Source organism: Odocoileus virginianus, chromosome 17, assembly GCF_023699985.2.
Source record: "Odocoileus virginianus isolate 20LAN1187 ecotype Illinois chromosome 17, Ovbor_1.2, whole genome shotgun sequence".
Classification (NCBI taxonomy): domain Eukaryota; kingdom Metazoa; phylum Chordata; class Mammalia; order Artiodactyla; family Cervidae; genus Odocoileus; species Odocoileus virginianus.
Genome location: NC_069690.1, coordinates 46,227,047 through 46,248,107, shown reverse-complemented (window position 1 = coordinate 46,248,107; position 21,061 = coordinate 46,227,047). Strand labels below are relative to the sequence as shown.

The 21,061-nt window shown below is 43.7% G+C and overlaps 1 protein-coding gene across 2 annotated transcripts in view; it reads right to left on the bottom strand.

Annotated features, from left to right (window-relative positions):
* The window catches only part of RPTOR (regulatory associated protein of MTOR complex 1), a 310,827-nt gene that overhangs the window by 217,704 nt on the left and 72,062 nt on the right, over positions 1 to 21,061 (bottom strand). For both annotated transcript variants that reach the window (XM_020875726.2, XM_020875727.2), the window contains exon 3: positions 18,103 to 18,185. In XM_020875726.2, coding sequence (XP_020731385.1) covers positions 18,103 to 18,185 — 83 coding nt within the window. The remainder of the gene's footprint in view (positions 1 to 18,102; positions 18,186 to 21,061) is intronic.

The window sequence follows — 21,061 nt, the reverse complement described above, 5'->3', positions numbered from 1 at the left end:
ATGCTGGCCCCCAGAGACACAGCTAAACAAAGGTGAGGGAGAGTGAAGGACATGACTACCAGGAAGACAGGTTCACCATTAAGATGACGAACCAGACACAGAACTCTACAGAACGTCTCTAAAATGGGAAAACAAATTACCATTCAATTTCAACTATGAACTCTGTACACACTGTCAAATACCTCAGAGAAATAAACTTTGAAAATGGCATGAGCAGAAAAAATGACACAGCAGCGGGGTTTTCAGTGGGGGAGGTGACTGGACACCTCTGGAAGCATCAGAACTTCTTCAGGCACACAACCAAGCTGAAGTTCAGGAGCCTCTCTTCCCAAAGGTGGTCCTGTCCTCACCTCAACCACTGGGCCAGGTCAGGTCCCTTTGCCTCTGGCTTGGACAAGGCCAATTCTGTGGAGTTTCCCTGAGCTTCTTCTCTTCTTCCCTCTCAAAGACTAACAACTCTTCTAAATCAGGGTGACTTCACCCCCTGCACGCAAAGGAGAGTCAACGAGATGTAATGGAAAGATGAGAGGCACCTGGGGAAGAGCTGAGCGGAATCTGCTCTCAGGGCTGGAATCCTGGGAAAGGTAAATGGAGATGATGCTTCTTACCTTCCCAGGTTACTGTGAAAATCCAGGCCCGATGAATTATGCTCTAACCACACAGAAAGCACCACAAAGGACATCTTCCATCCCTCCCATTCTTTTGAGCATACAGTGAAAGGGCATTGCTGGCAGACTCTAAAGCCTTCATTGGAGTATGGGCGAGTGCTTTGGCCTGTCAAGCATTTGATCAGGAACACATGAGGAATCCCACATGATGTATTCCTTGCTTCCAGTCACTTCTCCTGTTTGCTGTGATCCATCCATAGTACATCCTGTGATGTCATCTTTCTCACCCACTAGACTCTGTGCTCCAAAACAGCAGGGACCATACTTGGTTCTGCACAGATTCTGAGCTTAGTATAATCCTGATAAACACTGTTGATGAATGCATGCACCAATCAATGAATCAATGCCTATTCTCCCTATAAGACTTGGAGTCCAACATTGGTAGGAAGCACTTTATTTTCACACCCACAGCAGCCAGCAAAGTGGAATTTTGTTGCACTGAACTAAGTAGGAACGGTTTTCACGTTTCTGCCTCCCCCACTCTTTGACCAGGGTTGCACTGAACCAAGTAGGAATGGTTTTCATGTTTCTGCCTCCCACTCTTTGACCAGCACAGTGACTGAATTTTGTGGTGGCCTCACTCAAACAACAATGACACTAATGGTTGTAAATTCTCGTGAAGACCCGAGTAGTTTATCTTGGGGCCTCTTCCAATCTCCATGTCATTTCTGATGTCTTCCACTGGGCTAGAGAGAAAGGGAACAAGAGTCTTCTTGAGTTCAGACCAGAGAAAAGGAAAAGATAATAAAAATGGTCCATTTTTACGAGCCAAATTTGGAAAAAAGTAGTGCTTATTTAGGTAATAATAAAGGCAATGTTCCTAGTATTCCATGCTGAAGGAGACAGAAAACATAGTTTCCTCTGAAGAGAATCACTACAAGTAACCAGTAAGCTCTCCTTGCTCTGCCCGTCCCAAGCCCCACGAATTGCATGGTGACAACACTAAAACATGTGCAGAATTTGAAGAAAGAAAGATTGGAAGGAAATATATTGAATGGTTTTGAGGCTTAATAGACAAGCAAGACTTCTTCCATGCTTCCTATGAAGATTTTCCTCAAGTTTTTAATGATTTCTATCACTTTTAAAGGAAAATTTTCTTAAGACGAAATGAGAACAGTAGTTAGGAGGCACCCTAATAATTAGACAGTGTCTTCAATTAGCTTCCCTGCCTTGCTGGGTTCTCCCTGGGAAACCTGCAAGTCTTTGATGTGGAACAGCCAGCAAACCACTAATTAGGATGACAGGCTGGAATCCCAGGACCACGGTCAACAATAGCAGAAGTGTTTAAGAGACTTGCTTTCAAATATCTTAACTGACAGAGAAAAAGAGGGAAGAAAAAAGGGAGAAATGTGGAAAAATACTAGATAGAAGGAGGTCTCCATGTACGCAGAAAACAAAGCAAAACAAAACTTTCTGTTCCTTGTGAGGAGTAATGCTGATTAAAGCTGTATCAATATTCTGAACATAAAATTTATAAAAGCACATTTCTCCTTGTGAGAAAAATTCCAGGTCCTTCTGAAGGAAATGAACACTATAAATTTATCTCAGGCACTTTACAGTTAACAACCCACATTATTATAAATGCTCCATCCTTGAATCAAGCCAGCTTTGAACAGCATGATTCCTTTAGAGAGCTGGGCTCTTTTTCTCTTCCTCATCTCTTCATTAACTGACACTTCCTAAAAACTGCCAAGGTCAAGGATTCTGAATACTGCTAAGTGCTTCTTAGGAGACTGACTGGGAGGGAGAAAGGGGAGATGGGCAGGGAGGGAAGGAGGAAAAGAGAAAGGGAAGGAGGGGAGAAGAGGAGGGCATAGAAAGATATAAGTGGGGAGGTGGAGCTAGGGAGGAGGAGAGGAAAAGGAGGAGGGGAAGGAAGAGGAGGGGCAGCAGCAGCTTTGTGGGGGAGGGCCTACCCAGCACCTGAAACAGAAAACCAATACTGGGCATAAAAATGATTTTCTCAGGTTTTGTTTCTGTTCCTTAAAGAGGAAACAAAAATGAACATAGCTAAATGCACTTGTCCTCAGAATTAATATGGATTGGTATTTCTTGCTGTATATCATGGAGAAGGTAGGATGAGATGCCTCCAATGCCCCTTTCAGGGAGCCGGGAAGCCTAGACCATTCAGACTGAGTGAGCCAGCAGCTGTCCTGCAGGAGACTGCACAGGAGAAGGGTGGCCTTCCAACAGGGGCCCTGGCCCAGCAGCAGAGCCATCAGGACCAGGGCAGCAGCTGGGCGCCCCCCTGAGAAGGTGAAGATGCACAGACACAACCAGCAAGGCCTTTCCCAGGCTGATCCTAGAAGCAGTCCTGCAGATCGCACCAAAAGATGCACAGTCCTTCTCAATGGATTGTCTGTGACAGCAAAAAACTGTAAACAGCCAAATTTCCATTTTATCTCTCCTAGGGAATACATAGAGCAGGAAGAACAAAAGAACCCGAATCAGCCAAATAAATTTGAAAACCAGTGCTGAGCAAAGGAGATGTGAGTGCCACAAACAGGTAAGCTGACCTCAGTTCAATTAGGGTCTTGTTCACACACACACAGACATGCACACCACTCTTCAGAAAACAAGTGAAGGCACACAGCCTGGCCAGGACAAGGCTGCCTCTGCAAGATGAGGGGCTTGTCATCAGGGAGGGACTCAAATGGGTTTTAAAGCCACAAATCATTTTTTCTTTCTTAAGCCCAATAATGGATAAGCAATTAATTTGATTAATTTCTAAACCATGCATGTATTCCATAATAAGCACAAATGGCCTAACTCACTCCCCACTGCAAAGGAAAGTATATTATTTGAGAGGAAAATAATGCTCAATATCTAACCTAAGAATTCATTCAAAGACAACCAAACATCTCCGAGCTCATTTATGTTCATATTTTCATGTCTCCAGAGTATTTGGAGAAAACTGTAAATAAGGTTTCTCTGCAGATTGCCTGGCTTTGCAAAGAAAAACAGATGATTTTTGTCATTTTGTCAATTTAGAACTGCTTACAAAATATAACGGAAAACCTAACAAGTACCTCATGACCTGCAAATCCATTCCTAGGTATTTACTCAAGAGAAATGAAAATATATGCCCACGCAAAGGCTATTACATGAACCCTGACAGCGGCTTTGTTCATTGCAGCCAAAACTGGAAAAAACCTGCATGTGCGTTGGGAAGAGGATGGGGAGTCAGGTTTGGGTCCATCCATGAGCTGAGACACTACTCGGCAGTAAAGGAGAAGGGACTACCGGTAAATGCAACAATGTGGGTAAACCTCAGAATCATTATGTTGAGTAAAAGAAGGCAGACACCAAAGAATACCCACTGTGTGAACATTTGTAGAGAGGTCAAGGAAGGAGAGTGGTTTCTCCTAGCCAGGAGGAACTGGCTGGGAAGGGGAGTGAGGGAACTCTCTGGGTGATCAAATGTTCCACATCTTGTTTTTTTTTTCCTTCAATATTTATTTATTTTTATTTTTTTTTTATTAGTTGGAGGCTAATTACTTTACAATATTGTAGTGGTTTTTGTCATACATTGACATGAATCAGCCATGGATATACATGTATTCCCCATCCCGATCCCCCCTCCCCCACATCTTGTTTTGAGAGATGATTAAAGGGTTATGTACAATTGTCAAAACTCATCAAACTACTAAAAGCTGTACATGTTACTGTATGTACCTGCATGCGTGCTAAGTTGCTTCAGTCGTGTCCGACTGTACAACCCCATGACCTGTAGCCTGCCAGGCTCCTCTGTCCATGGGGATTCTCCAGGCAAGAATACTGGAGTGGGTTGCCCTGCCCTCCTCCAGGGGATCTTCCCGACCCAGGTATTGAACTCGAATCTCTTACCTCTCCTGCATTGGCAGGCAGGTTCTTTACCACTAGCACCACCCAGGGAAGCCCTACTGTATGTAAATGACATCTAAAAATAGCTTGTAAAAAAAGTTTGTAGCATGACATATAAAAATGAGATATTCTAATTTTTTAGAGATTTAAAGACATGAAATATATAAAATTGAAAACAAGACAGACTTTTCTGTGCATCTCCAAATCTGATGATCTGACTGTGAATTACTCAGATCAGTGTTCAGGGCTGGGAGTCCCTAATAGTGCAGAGCACCGTCCTGAGGTCAGGAGACTCCGGACAACTCTTCATCACAGCCTGTGCCTCAGAACCACACAAGATACCTATACTGGAAGGACCCGAAAAATCAGCGACAACGTAAGAACCAACATAGAATGACAAACAGTATTCTCAAACTGGATTCTAGAAACCCATTAGAAAAGAGAAGGGGAAACAGTTCCCTTTCACAGCAGCAACAGAAACTCTTAGAAGAATCTTTGTGGAGAAATCAAATCCTCAGACCTCATGGAAAGACATAACACAAGAACAGAACAAATGGAAAAGCACACCCTTGTTATGGTTATAAAATCGCCAGTTCTTAAGTTGGTCTATCAATTCAGTACCATCCCAATCAAAATCTCAACACAACAGTGGTGAAGAACAGGCAGGCATTAGAGGAGTTGCCATAAACAAGGAGAGTTCTGAGGCCCCCACCTTCCCTGAGACGCACATGGAGTCCTTGCTGACCCCTCGTGCTGTGACTTGGAGCCACTCTGCCCTCCCGATCTGTTTGGCTTAAGACTCCAGGAGCAACCCTGACTCTGAGCACAAGTCCCTTTCAATCCCCCCCAAATCTCCAAGGCAGCCACACGGGATCCCTAACTGGGGCTCAAGCCAGAGCATCACCATCTCCAACCAGCTCTGGAGCTCCAGAGCTCAGGGCTGACACAGAAGGAGAAAGACTGAAGTCAGGTGGGCAAGCTGCCCCCTTAGAATGTGTGAAAGATGAGCAGGGAGTAGAGATGAATGCGAGGGAGGCTGACAAGGGTGAGAGGGACAAGCACCCTCCTGTGGGAGGTGGGCTGGCTGGAAGAACATCAGACCAGAGGGTGGCTGGGGTGGGGGTGGGATGTGATCCTGTTTTCACTTGCTAGTTTAAGCAGGCAAATAAGCAGCACCTGAGCCTGGGGGAGGGGGCGGGGGCAGGAGAGGATGGGAAGGGTGGACTGATGGAGCAGTGGAAGGAGGCATGGGGCGAGAAGGTCCAGGATTCCAGGGCAACAGGCAGAGCCAGCCAGTAGCCATGGTGGAGAGGGGCTTCCTGCACCATTAAACTTCACAGAGCCTGTCTCACAGTTCCACTCCTCCAGGGGTGTGGCTGTAATTTATATCAGAGACGCTCCTACTTCACAGAACTAAAAAGCCACAGGCTGAAAGACGCGCCGTTGCTTGACGCATCACTAAGGGGAAGATGCTGCTGACTACATTTGGCACGACGTTTCCTTATCAACTGGAACATACAGCTAGCATTTAGTGAAAGAGCTACTGTAAACTGAATCGGATGGGTTTATCCTTTATCACCCTTGTGTGTACCTGAAAAGAAAAAATAAGCCATAGCCACTGACTCGGGTATTCCCATACTTTCCTTCACAGAGGCCCACTCTCTGTGAACCAAAGGTTGGGCGTGGGGGAGATCTGACATCTCCATGACGGTCTCTGGGCTTCCTGGTGGCTCTGCAATAAAGAATCTGCCTGCCAATGTAGGAGCCACACAAGATGTGGGTTTGATCCCTGGCTCAGGAAGATCCCCTCAAAGAGGAAAGGGCAACACACTCCAGAATTCTTGTCTGGAAAATCCCATAGACAGAGGAGCCTGGCGGGCTACAATCCACAGGGTTGAAAAAGTTCAGACACAACTAAGCACGAACTCATACACAAGGTAGTCTCTGGGGGTCTTTCAGGTCACTGATTTTGTCCTTAGCACTCCTCACCCAGGACTCCTACTCTCTCCACAAGGGGGCCTTTTGGCTAGTTTCCAAAACACTAACCGCTGTCCAGTCATGCCCCATGTCAGTACTGATTATAACACACATCCTGATTCCAGAGATGTTAATGTGAAGAGAATGGGCGCCTTAGAACTGACAGCTGATATCTTCGTGGGGTTATAAGGTGGAAGGAAACTTTCATCAAAGACCATGAATAACTGAAGAATCAAATGGAAATTATAGAAAAGAAAAAATATAATCAAGAATTTGGGAGGTTGGCTAAATTGGATACTATAACAAAAGGGGATTTGAGAGTTATGAGACAGGTCAGCAGGAAATATCCAGAAAGAAGCACAGAAATAACAAAACCCCCAAACCACCCACTAAACAGAACATAAAAACCACGGGATACAGGGAAAGGATCAAACATACTCTAACCAAGTTCCAGGAGAGAAGGGACACAGGTGGTATCCAAACAGGATAAATACAGTCAACCAACCCAAGAAGACCTCAGCGAAATGATGAAAATCAAGAAAGAAGCTTTTAAACCAGTGTTGGGTGGGGGGAACCTCAAAAGAACAAACATTAAGACTCGTAGCCAACTTTTTAACAGAAAGGACAGAAGCCTCAAGAAGAGGGGGGAAACACTTTTAAACTTGTTTAAACTGGAAAAAAAAAACAAACCACCACCAACAAAAAGCCTTTACATCAAAAGAAAGAAACTGTTATAAAATTCTATACCCAGTTCCAATCCTTGGTCCAAGGAACTAAAATCCTACATGCTGCACAACGCAGCTAAAAAAAAAAAAACAAAAAGTAAAAGAAACAAAAACCGCTCACCTCTAAAAAGATCATCTGACTTTAATCGTTAATACAGACTTTCCTGTTTCATTAAATAGATAAGAATAAACCCATGTTAGAACAAGAGCATTTTAAAGCTGAAATGAATTTTAGAGATTTATCCAAGGTCGCAAATATTCAGTGGGATTAAAACAGGTCTCCCAACTCTCAGGCAAATGCTGTGCTGTTAAGGAGTTATCATTAATTAAAGAACAGCTTTTGTAAAACAAACCAATTTCTTTATGGTGCTGGAGGCAGGAACACCCTCTCCCCACACTAAGCTACCCAAGACTGCACTCGGAGTTCCACATTGGTAATTCTAGGGAAAGTACAGAAAAGTACACACCACTAGTTAGATGGTCTTCTTCCTGAAAAGAGGACTGTAAATTTAATGCTCACTTCCATTATCTGCAATTCTCTTCATCACCGAATTGGGTGGTCGCTTACCTATTTTTTATGTATTAAAAACAATGACTTCCCACATTGAAGAAAATATTAAACTTGTAAGTAAAATCACCATTTCCTCATTTGAGTAGCTATACCAAGAACCTACTGCATTCAGCCAAAGTAGCCCCTCACCTACCTGTAACCTACAGCCAGCTGAATCTACACTGCATATACATACCCTCAAAGCACCTGGGCCACTTGGACAGGTATCACTTAATTTAGGATGATTTTAGGATGATTAGCCCGTCTCTATTCTTTGGGCAGTAATCCCTTTAAGACAGGCTATTATCTTCCCCTACAGGATCCCAACCTAGACAGAATATTAAAAACCAGAGACATTACTTTTGCCAACAAAGGTCTGTTTAGAAAAAGCTATGGTTTTTCCAGTAGTCATGTATGGATGTGAGAGTTGGACTAGAAAGAAAGTTGCATGCCAAAGAATTGATGCTTTTGAACTGTGGTATTGGAGAAGACTCTTGAGAGTCCCTTGGACAGCAAGGAAATCAAACCAGCCAATCCTAAAAGAAATCAGTCCTGAATATTCATTGGAAGGACTGATGCTGAAGCTGAAACTCCAATACTCTGGCCACCTGATGCGAAGAACCGACTCATTGGAAAAGACTCTGATGCTGGGAAAGATTGAAGGCAGGAGATGAAGAGGATGACAGAGGGTGAGATGGTTGGATGGCATCACCAAATCAATGGACATGAGTTTGAGCAAGCTCTGGGAGTTGGCGATGGACAGGGAAGCCTGGAGTGCTGGATTCTATGAGGTCGCAAAGAGTCAGATGCAACTGAACTGAACAGGATCCCTCACATGAACATTTAAGGTGCTATCCATGACCAGTGTTTATTTATTTTTTTTGAGATGCTTATCTTTTTTCTTCCTTAGAATATTCAGTAAAACACTTTCTTCCACTAAGACAACAATGTAATTTCTCATCAGTTGTTGTCTTAGGTTAAATGCCCCTAACAGGCTTAGCTATTTCGACGCATGGAGTTGGTAAACAAGTCAAAGGGAACAGGTGTGCTGAGCAGAGACCTAGCACCAGCTCCCCCACACACTGCCTCAGATGACTACATAAACTGCACTGCCCTAGGGGTGCTGCCCTCAGGCAGTACTCCCCACTGTATAGCTCTCAGAGGGACCAGCCCTCCCCATCGACTTAAGCGAATGTCTGTGGAGAAAATGAAGGCTGCCCCCAAGGTGTAAAGGGCTGAAGTAAGGCCTCAGGCAACAGCCTCTCTAGTTGCTCACATCACACACACACACACACACACACACACACACACACACACACACACACTCTCTCTCTCTCTCTCTCTCTCTCTCTCTCTCTCTCTCTCTCTCTCTCTCTCTCACAGAAATAAGAGAGGCCAAAAGTGGCAGAAGGAACTGCATGCGGATTTCACAACCCTGCGGATTTCACAAAGCCAGTGACATGTGTCTTTCTGCTTCACACAGTCCCATTCCTACACTAAGTGATACTTGGAGAACGGCTTTTTAAAATCAGATGCCTATTATTAAAGTCACACAGAATCATGATTTTTAAAGACAAGGTATAAAGGACTCAGGGTAAAAGTAAAAGTCTTCTTCAGCATCTACCCCAAACGCGCCATGACAAGCGTTTTGTGCATCATTTCGGGGGTTACCTGTGTAGCTCCGTGTTGGTGGGACTAGAAGTAATCAACAGAGCAAGATGCCACAAAGCAAGTGGAGGTGGAGAAAAACTAAGGCAGCCACAGGCTCATCTCCCATCACGCTCACTCCAGGGCATTTGAACCACCGGAAGGATGGGCAGGATCAAGTGATCAAGGGACCGACTGACCAATCGATCTACTCATTTGTATTGATACTCATATGTATCAATCGATACATACACACAAACACTTCCATGTACACACACATCACACACACCTACACTATTAATTTGATGAGAAGAAACAGCTGAATTTCTCTAAGTTACACATGTATTCTCTAAGACTGCTGAATAAATTTTCTTCTTGTGCTTTGCTTATGAAATTTATCATATTTCAGTACCTTTTCATAATAGAAGTCAAATAGCCTTAGAGTTCTGTGTTCCTCCAAAGTTTGAAATCTTTTGGAGGAAGAAGAGGGAGAAGACCTCTGTGATAACATTCTCTATTTCTTCTATATTGATTGATTGATTTTGAGTTTCCATCTTTTCTGAGGTCAGTTACGGACATTTGATTTTCCTAGAAAATCATGCCTTTCACATAGGTTTTCCAACTTATTTGCAAAGTTTTGCAAAGCACTCCTTGATGATTCTAAATTTCCTCAAATATTAAGCTATTTCTTCTCAATTATCTAGGTTCTCTCCTTGATTTTTATTGAAATTTGGCTAAAAATTTTTAAAATCAAAACAAAACATAACTAAGAATCCATCAAGGAACCTACCCTACACTCACATCTTTAAAAGAGAAACTTCCGGGACTTCTCTGGTGGTCCAGTGGATAAGACTCCACACTCCCAATGCAGGGGACCAGGTTTGATCCCTAGTCAGGGAACTAGACCCCACATACCACAACTAAGAGTTTACAGGCCACAACTAAAAGATCTTGCATGCCACAACTAAGACCTGGCAAAGCCAAATAAAACAGGTATTTTTTTAATAAAGAGAGAGAGAGAAACTTCCCTGATGACACTGACACAAGTCCTCTGTGACCCTCTTGGTTGGGCCATGTGCTTTACATCCTGTTCACAGCATTATTCACAAAAGCCAAAAAGGTGAATACAACCCAAATGTCCATCAATAGATGAATAAACGAAATGTGGTCTAACTAATCGATGGAATGTAATTCGCCTATAAAAAGGACTGAATTACACACATACAGCAACATGAACCACATGGATGAACCCTGAAAGCATCACACTAAGTGAAAGAAGTCAGACACATAAGGCCACATATTATATGATCTCATTTGTAATTTTATGCTATGTGAATTTTATCTTAATTTTAAAAATAAATATCTACTGTATATCACACTAACAAGTAACTCCTTGACATTTAAGAGGGGCTATTCAGAAGTCTTTGCGAAGCCCCAACTCACACATATCACCGTGACATACAGTTTAACCCTGTAAAATGAAATCAAGATAACAGGAGTGGCCATTTCACTCTAATCCATTCTCATTTTGCCCTTGATCAGCACTCTGTTGTTTGGCTGGAATATAATTTGACAACTCTTCTTGGTTACACATAGTGAGCATACGGTGGGCTCCCCGCCATCTCTAAATTTCACATTCCATTCTTTAAAGCACCACATCTTCTACTTTCTGACTTAGAACCAGCACTTCCTCAAACATCATTATTTCCATCCTCGCACATCCTCCAGAGCTGTTTACACAGGGCTCTGCATCCTGGGCCTCCAGGTTAACTCGGAAACAACCTTGCACATGAAATTTGTGAATGCCGAACTGCGGTTTTAGTCCTCAAACAGACAGCATTTGGTCTTCATTTGCAATCTGTCACACACAGAGAGATAACTGTCTTGTTAAAAGGAAAAAGAAGATGAGAGACGACGTCCAGGAGTAGCTTGTTAAGGACAGAGTTAAGGCCATGTTTGTCTCTGAAAATATGATCCTTCAAGTAGGTCAGTTCATAGCGGAGAATGGGGAAAGGAGCTGGCCAGCTCCAGAGGGGAGCTGGAGATAGGAGGCGCACCTGGGGGACACACTTCACTCAAAGGGCCTCCACTCTCAAGGAAGGTAGGGATCTGCCCACAGCACTATGGCCCTTCCTTCCCCCATTAATCTTCCTTTCACATTTAGGTGACTCTATACAGTCCATGGGGTCGCAAAGAGTTAGACATCAGTGAGAGACTTTCACTTTCATATTTAGGAATCTTAAAAGTTGAGTAGCAACTTCTCAAAGTGACATTTCTAGAAAGTAGCAAAGCCAAAATTCAACAAGCCCAGGTTCTCTGCCTGGTGACCAGGCCATGAACTCATCCCTCCCCAGAAAGAGCCAGAGTTCTAGTCTCATGACAGGCAGTTCATCCTCCAGATGGCTGCAAAACAATTTCCTTCTTCTTCTTTTATAATGTTTGTTGTGTTTCTGAAAGAATGCCCAGGTCAGACCTGTGAATGCTCGTGGAGGGATGGCCAGGCCTGTAAGCTCTCTTAGGAAAAGCAATGGGAGATGGAGTTGGTAGCGGGAGTTTGGAATATAATTCGACAACTCTTCTTAGCTACACATGGTGAGCATATGGTGGGCTTTGCAGAACCTAAACTCCACATCCAGAGGCTGTTTCCATTCTCATGGCCTCTGGGAACAGGGAAAGACACGAGGTGTGTGGGCAGGGCCAAAGATGACGCATTCGGCTGATGAGCATAAATCAGAATTCGCACTGAACACGGTACATGCAAAAGCTGTCAGGTGAGCAGTGATTGAAAAGAGGGGTGAAGATGAATTCTGGGAACACTGTCAAGGCCAAAGGAAAATATAAATAAAACGTTTGTCACAGGTACAAATCTTAATGTTCGGGGCAAAAAGGACAAGTGAAATTGTCAAAACACAACAGTTAACCCCAAGAACACCAGAAGTCTTTGTCTACACTGTCATGCAAATTTAATGAGTACAGGATGCAAAGTGCTTCACACCAGATACTGAATTATGTAAACTGTGAGCCATCTATCCGCAATTCTGCCTTTGGCTAAGAGTCCTTTGCAGTTTGTCACAAAAATACAAACAAGGTGGATAAAGCCCAACCTTGGGATCCAAGAAAAGTAAAGGGCCAATGAAGGCAATCAGAGGGAGAGCTGGCCTAGGGTACAGCAGAATGGGAGTGACAGTGAGACGCCGGCGTTAGGGCGGCCCTCAATCTGCCTTACAGGGCCATTTTCACTGGCTGAACTGCAATGTCAAATTTGGGACTCAGGTCATAACATGACCCCAAGCAGAGTCACTACAAGAAATAACCCACTTTGGTCTATTCTACAGATCTCTTCAGAGCACCTCCCAGGTGGGAAACATAGCCCAAACTTTCTTCTTCGAGTTTTGTTAATTGACTCTGAAAATCCCAAGAAAAGGCAGAACCCACCTGCATGAGGTTTTTTACTGCATCCCAGTAGAGAACATATTCCACAGCACTGAAGGGGGCAGGTAAGGACAGTTGTCTGTATTAACAACACCTGCTGCTCTGCCCCTGCTCTCACCCTCAATGGGGCAGGCACCACAGCCTGTGGGCCACAAGCCCTGGGACCACCCCAAGAAGGAAGCCAGCAGGGGCAAGTCACCCCAGCAGTGCAGTGAGCTCCAAAGCCCAACCCAGTCCATTCCCTAACACTCACCAGTTCAAAGGTCAATCCCCAAACTGCCTGGCAGCTGAATTCCTTCTCCCAGAGGTGAGCAGGCTGAGCTGTCAGCCTCATTTTCGGGAGCCATCAAGGAGCCTAACTCCAGCAGCTTAACCACAACTGCACCAGGAAACACTGCTGCACAGTGTGAGGGTCTGCAAACAGCAGCTGTGCCTAAACCCAAAAGATAAGCCAACAAATGCCCAAAACATGAACAAAACTATCCACTGGCCCTGTCATTCCCCTTCTTCCTCCAAACTCTCTTCTCCGCCACAAAGTAGAATCATGACTGCAGTTCATTTGCACATGCTCTGAGAAGATGCAGGCAACTCTGTGACCAACACTGAAGGAAAGGGCAATGGTCACTTAAAACACAACAATTGTCTCTGCTTTGATGATGGAGCAGGTGGTGGAGGGTCACTTTGTTCCAGGCAGACACCTACCCCTATACATACTCCGCCTGGCGGGAAACACTCTGAAAATGCATCTTTCTAACAGCAAAACCAACTTTCCAACTTTCATCCCTTGACCACTTGATAGACTTGAAAGGCACAACGAACTGAAGGCAAGGCTGAAATTGAGCCTCTGCTACATGCCAGGCAGCAAATGTCCTGTATGTGGCACCTAAGAACAGCCCCCAGATGATTAACTGAGGTTGTGGAGCACCTTGGCTTCCTGGAGCCCCCAAAACCTCTGCACGAGTCCCCAAGGCCTGGCTGGAGGAGGGTACATCACAGCAAAGCGCCACAGGGCACTTTTCATCCCCTTTCATAGACACGCACACAGGACATAATGGGCTAAGTCAGGGTCATTTCAGACACTTGCTGGCACTGGAAGTCTTGCTTAATGCCTTCACTTACCTTAGGAAGTTATGACTATTCCCATTACATTTGTTTTCAAGCCACCCAGGAAAACAGCATTTCAGCCCAAGGAAAGGTGCTGATGGTGGCTTGGAAACTCTTTAGGGAAAGAACAGGATAGCGACAGGACCCTTTGTTTGCCATCTTTCCCTGGCCCTAGTGCCAAAATCACACCTTGTACTAAACTGCCAGAACCCCCAATTTGTTAGTAAGTCTTAAAAAGATAAATTCTTCACTGTAGACGCTCAGCTTTATAATCTCCTGATCCATCTCCTAATAAAACTTTCAGCTGAGACTTATGATGAACTGAGTGAGGTTTATTTAACTGCAGGATTTTCAGCTGAAACAACAGTTGGCATTTTTCCTTCAAGCTCCCGCAGAAACACAAATTTATGTACCTACAAGGTAATAAGGCAAAGTCTTAAATTTAATCAGAAAAAATATTTCACCTGTGGCAAACTGATAAATTATTTAGAAAAGGGCTCAATCGGCCTGGTAAGGAAATCTGGGCCAGATAGTCTGGAAGCTTCAGACAAAAACATCATCATCAAGGTTTCTCTAAACTCCTTCTTGACCCCAAATCACCTTTATCAAAATGTTTAATCTTGAACAATCAAAGCTAGAAAAGTACACGCTTTCTACTAGGAGGAAAAACTAGAAGCATTTTAACACCAGGAAGGAAATCAGCTCATCAAGCTACCACTCTGATGACGCTGACAGGTTTCCAGTAGTTTATTCTCTGCACTCCCTAGAAGGGAGGAAGACGGCAGGATTCCCCAGCCTGTTCCCATCCACGGCAATGTGGAGGCCTGAGAGGATTACCACAAACACTAATGAAGATGACCTTATTTCCAGTGGCCCAACCTTTGTGAGTCTTGCAGTACAGGATACAGAGAGAGAGAGAAAACCAGATCTATGGGTATCGACATCAAAGGTCTAGAAATTTAATAACGTTCCCATTGTTTTATTGCAGATGCAATCAACCTCTCTTTATTACTGCAGAAAACTCGAGAGCACTGTAGAGTGCAATAAAGTGGTGTGTGTTTCGCTCTGCAATGTTTCAAAGGACCCTGATTTATAGTTAGGAACCAGGCACCCACATGTAAACATCTGAGCTTGGTGACTGCCTTATGTTTTGCGCAAACTCTATGAGGCAGCATGAGGCTGCCACCACAGTCTGAGAACCACCCCACAGGGTGCCAGGCCTCCTTCCCTCCTGTAAACCCACGTGAAGGTGTGCAGGGGAGAGATGTGTGCACTTGCCCAGTGCATGTGGCACAGCCCCATGACTGACACCAGTCAGCCAGTCAGGTTATCTGGCTGCACCCTTACCTTAGGCTTGTCTCTGAAATACACAAGTCCCACTAACTAACTGTTTGTAGCAGAAACACTGTAAACATTTTATAGTACTTAAAAATGAATGTAATGGTCTTGGCATTCAAAAAAGAAAACATTAAGTATTCATTGTTGTGGTTCTGCTTCCTGAATGCAGGCAAAAAGATACCATCCTGTTGCATGAACTGCTTCTTACTAGGCTACAGCTGATACTTTATTCCAACTCTACTCTATAAACCAACCCAGATGGAATCCCACCACACTAGTATACTGGCACCTTTGCCAAGACTTCCAATAATCTGGAAACATTCTCCCTCACCAGCCCTTTGAACCATCTCTCTTTCAAAAAGTTACTTTGGAGATCTTGAAACCCCACTGACTTTAACAAATTTTCTCAGACTAACACCATCCTTCCAGAGGACTACAACCCTTTGTACCACTGCTGGCCACCTGTGTCCTGGGAAGGTAATTTCTCAGTCCTATGTGTGATTCTACACCATTATTTTTGGCTCTGCAATCATTTCTCTCTATATAAATGCTGCCTGCCTTACATGCTAATGCCTTTCCCAGATAGCATGGAAGAGCTTTGCTCACAGACAAAAATTTAGATTAAAAATAATAATGATCCTACTTTAGAAGATTCCATTTACTGTTAGCTAGCATGAACTTGCTAATATCTACCAGCTAAACTAATAATAAAGCTAACAGTAAATCAACTCTTAGCACACACACAAAAAAATTGTAAATCACACCAGATGGAATAAACATAAAATGCCTTGATATATTAAACATGCATTCTGAAAGATTGTATCTTCTATGTAACAATTCTTTTAAAGGAAGAAAGAACTAAACCAGCAGAGACCCTTACTATGAAGAATACAATCAGTAGATCTGAATTGATCTGGTAATGTTCTTTCTTAAGTGTGTCTAGCAAAGAGAAAAACAGAAAGTCAAACCCAGAGGAAGGTCAGAAGTAGCCAAGTCAGAAAGGCATTCTTTTACATTTTAGTCAAGCTGGTTCTCAACCTTCCATCTGCCAGGAGCATCACATCTTCCAGTGTCACCTGTGTACGTTGTCCCATATGGACCATAAGGTGTGTCTGCGACTCTGAGAGCACTCACCCCTAAGTGCCTGTCTAGCCTGGAGTATTTTCAAAGTCCTCAAGGAAGCTATTTTCTACTGATAACATCAGGCATCTCAACTATTTTTAAAGGACCACACCATCTAAATCTTACTGGTCCTTATCCAAGCCCCAAACACACTGTACTCTAAAGAAAAATGCTATTGAACTTTTGTATAAGCCATCAAGAGTAACAAATCTGAGGGAGGAAAAAGCAAAGCCTTTAGACATAGATGAAACTCTCTACTAAGAATTCTCAGTGGTAAAGAATCCACCTGCCAAAGCAGGAGACCTGGGTTCAATCCCTGATCTGTGAAGATCCCACATGCCACGAAGCAACTAAGCCCATGCACCACAACTATTGAGCCTTAGAGGTCGAGAGTCCTGGAGCTGCAACCACTGAGTCCAAAACTTCTGAAGCCTGCAAGCCTAGAGCCTGTGCTCCACAAGAGAAGCCACAGCAATGAGAGGCCCACACACTGTAACTAGAGACTAGCCCCTGCTGACACAAGAGAAAGCCTGCATGCAGAAATGAAGATCCAGCACAACCAAAAATAAATTTAAAAAGAAAAAGAACAAGAGTCCATTATTACTGACTTGACAAGTTAGAAATGCAAAGCACAAGGACACACCTGAGGCACAGAGATGTTTCATGACATTAGTCACCTGACTCCATGAGCAAAAGCAGAAATTACCAAGGGTACTATCACAGGCAGAAATATATTCATTCCTGGCTATTCTCTTCTCTAGGAATGTAAATAATCCATGAGGAATTCCTGAATTCCAGATCACATTGATAAATGATCCACAAACAAAAACACTAAGCAGGCAAATGTTCACCGGTTCTCTGAGACACTGGCTCCCATTAGGCTCATAACCCTAAAAGCAGAAGCAAAGGCCCACAGGAGGCACGATGGCAGCACCACTCACTCAAACCCCCACCCCCCCATCCCATTCCGTCCTGTAGAAAATTCCAGAACCAGCATCACACAAAGCTGTATGGAAAGGAACCTCCATAAACACTCCAGATTTCTAATTTTCTATTAGAATTATTAAATCCTTAAACTAGTTAATGAGAAAGGCTAAAGAAAATAGGTCTTTGGGTTTACAAATAACTTCAGATCTTAAAGGCAATTTGACACAGTTATATTCTATGCCACATTTCTTTTTTGAAAAAAAGTTTAAGATATAGGCAACAAAAGACCCAGTAATTGGTAACTGTCTCCTTAAAAAGAACCTTACCTTTTGATTCAAAGACAAAGCATATAATAGGTGTCATCTTTTGAACATTGACTGCTTTTTTCCTCAACTATTTGAAAATTGAAGATGGGAGAAATAGCTGTAACTAGTTGAGGTTACAGAATATTACTGAAAATACACTTCCTGTGCAAAATAAAAACCACGATCTAAGAGTAACATGAAAAATACTTTTTTCCAAAACATTTAGTGGGAAAGCTTAGGCAAAATAAAAATTAGACCATCCAATCAATGACTCACACTAGGGCATGTGCTTCCTTATGAATCTATGGAGCACGTCAACAGACAGAAGAGGGAGGCAGGCCTGCCATAGGGAGTGTCCAATCACTGGATTGTATGAGGTGAGAATCTGGATTCAAAGACTGTTTAAAAGCAAGAAACTTGATTCCTCTGTTAGAAAGAAAAAGAAGAGCAAATAAAGAGCTTACCCTTGGCTGCCAGTTCTCGTACTGCTTCTGTAAATTTGCACCAATGGTTTCCAGAGCTTTCTGAGGACCCATCGACAGAGGATCTGGGAGAGCAATGAGAAGGAGAAAGTTTTTTATTTGTTCATTTCCTCCTTGCTAAACATCTGTTTCAGAGTTTCCTCTTAGACAATTCACTTCAAAGTCACCTTTGACTAAAGACAACACAACAGAGCCTGAGGTTTACCTGTGTTCAGCCTGACTTAAAGAACTACTAAGCCTCCTTGGGAGGCTAAGAAACTCACAACTTTTCTAGGGAAAACTGGTTTTATTAACATCACTGGTCCCATGATTGTTTCCTTTCATCCACGTTCATCATTTTAGCACCTATGGTTCTTGAGATGAGGGTGAAAGAGGAACGTAAAAATAGCCAGCTTAAAACTCAACATTCAAAAAACTAAGATCATGGTATCCAGTCCTATCACTTCATGGCATATAGAAGGGGAAAAGGTAGAAGCAGTGACAGATTATTTTCTTGGGCTTCAAAATGACTGAGGACAGTGACTGCAATCATGAAATTAAAAGACGCTTCCTCCTTGGAAGGAAAGCAATGACAAACCTAGGCAGTGTATTAAAAAGTAGAGATATACTTGCCAACAAAGGTCCATCTAGTCAAAGCCATGGTTTTTCCACTAGTCACCTACAGATGTGAGAGTTGGACCATAAAGAAGGCTGAGAGCTGAAGAATTGATGCTTTCAAATTGTGGTGCTAGAAAAGACCTTGAGAGTCTCTTGGACTGCAAGAAGATCAAACCAGTCAGTCCTAAAGGAAATTAATCCTGAATATTCATTGGAAGGACTGATTCTGAAGTTCCAATACTTTGGCCACCTGATGCGAAGAGATGACTCACTGGAAAAGACCCTGGTGCTGGGAAAGCTTGAAGGACAAAGGAGGAGATGGCACAGGATTAGATGGTTAGGTAATATCACTGACTCAATGGACAATCTAAGCAAACCCCAAGAGAGAGTGAAGGGCAGGGAGGCCTGGTGTGCTGCAGTCCACAGGGTAAACAAAGAGTTCAGACTTAGCGACTGAACAGCAATAACAAAACTGTGTAAGAATGCAAAAGGAAGCAGAAAACAGTTTTCAACAAATAAAAGCCATCAAATAGATGCTCATGTCCTATGTGTGAAGATCAACAGAGTAACTGCCAGAGATGGTCTGAAGGCCTCCAACTCCTGTACCCTCACTTCCACACAGTGACCTTGTGGTCAGCACTCTGGCCACAGCTAATCTGTGGCTAAGAGAACAGAAATGGCTTCCACTGTAAACAGATAAAGGCCTGTCCAGGAGTCACACTGATCAGGGGCAGCTCTTAGGCACATCCTCTAAAGAATCAGGACAAAGACAAATGGAGGGAGGGAGTTCCAAAGGCCCACGGTTGGGGAAGGATGAAACCTACACCTTGTCCTCAGACTTCACCCTCTGGAAAGCCCCGGCCCCCACCTGCCCGCTTCCTCCCTTTACTGCTCCCATGGAGGGCATGTCAAAAGCGTGTGGGAGCTGGAGAGAGCCGCACCGTGCTTCTCCATGCACCTCACCAATGGCCCTCATCAGCAGTAGCAGCCCGAGAGCAGCACCCACTCTTCTTCCCCCGGTCCTTGGATCAAAATACGGCCACCTGAGGGAAGAGCAGGGACAACTACAGTAGTTCATCAGGCGACGATCAACAAAGTGAGGCTGTCACATCCAAACCACAGGAGTCCCTGTGGTCGATTAGTTTATGGTTTCCTCCCAATAATATGACAGGGAATGGGAGGGGGAAGAGGAAGACAGGGAAAGGATGAGGACAACTGAAATGGTGCATTTAATATGACATTTACTAAAATAAACAACTAAACAACTTAAGTAAACTAAAACAAAATCCCAGGTGGATACTGATGACAATTTTATCAATCTGACATGGGGTGAAGTAAATTTAAAATTGTAGTTCTATCTGAACAAAACACTTCTCTTCTATTGCCTTCACAGGTTTCTGAAGGGCTAGTGAGTGAGTAGGTGGGTGGGTGGGTAGGTGGATAAATGGAAGGAAGGAAAACTAGATGGTAACTGGTGTTTGCATAAAAGTTTAGCTCTTCACAAATCTTGCCTGCAAGCTTTTCAGCATAACCCTCTGTATTTCATGATGCTTAGAACTTGACAATGACATGGACTTAGTCCAACCTACCTCATAACAAAGAAGAGAAAGCTGAAACTTAAAGTGGTCAGACAACCTGGTCCAAGGTCACAAAGATTCTTGGTGGTGCTGGCATTCAGCCAGTGCAAGAAGTGGGAGTCTTTTATTTAAACCCCCCATCTTCTTTACATTTACACAACCTGACTACCATGTCCTACCCAATTTTCCTTCAAAAGAGCCTGCACTCCATCACTATGACTACATTGGTCATTTTATGATGATCACCACCACCATCAACTATGGTGGTGTTGGTCCCACCAGCAGCATCTCGTGTTGACACTATGGAGATTCCCTGCTCCCAGTAAGTTCCCAAAGATGCTACAGGGGGCAGAGGGCAGAGGCCAGGAAGCACAGCAGGGCTCACTGACCTGTCTCCTCTCAACCCACCTGGAGACCAACCAGCACAATAAGTCCTTTTAAAATACTGCTTCTATGATGTCACTCCCCACAAAAGGCCTACGGTGCTTCCTGAATGCTCCCACTTAGATAACATGCAAAATCAGCAGAGCTAACAGACACCGTCAAGACAGCGGAGGCTTGGGGCAGAGGTGACTAGAAGGTGACAAGAGACAAGATGGGATTCTGGGCCACTGATAATACTGTTTCTTGACCTGGGTCTGCTCAGCTTGGGAAAAGTTATCAACTATACACTTGGATCAGTGTACCCTCCTATACATATGCTATGCACAGATGCTCAGTCATGCTGACTCTTTGGGACCCAATGGACTGTAGCCCTCCAGGTTACT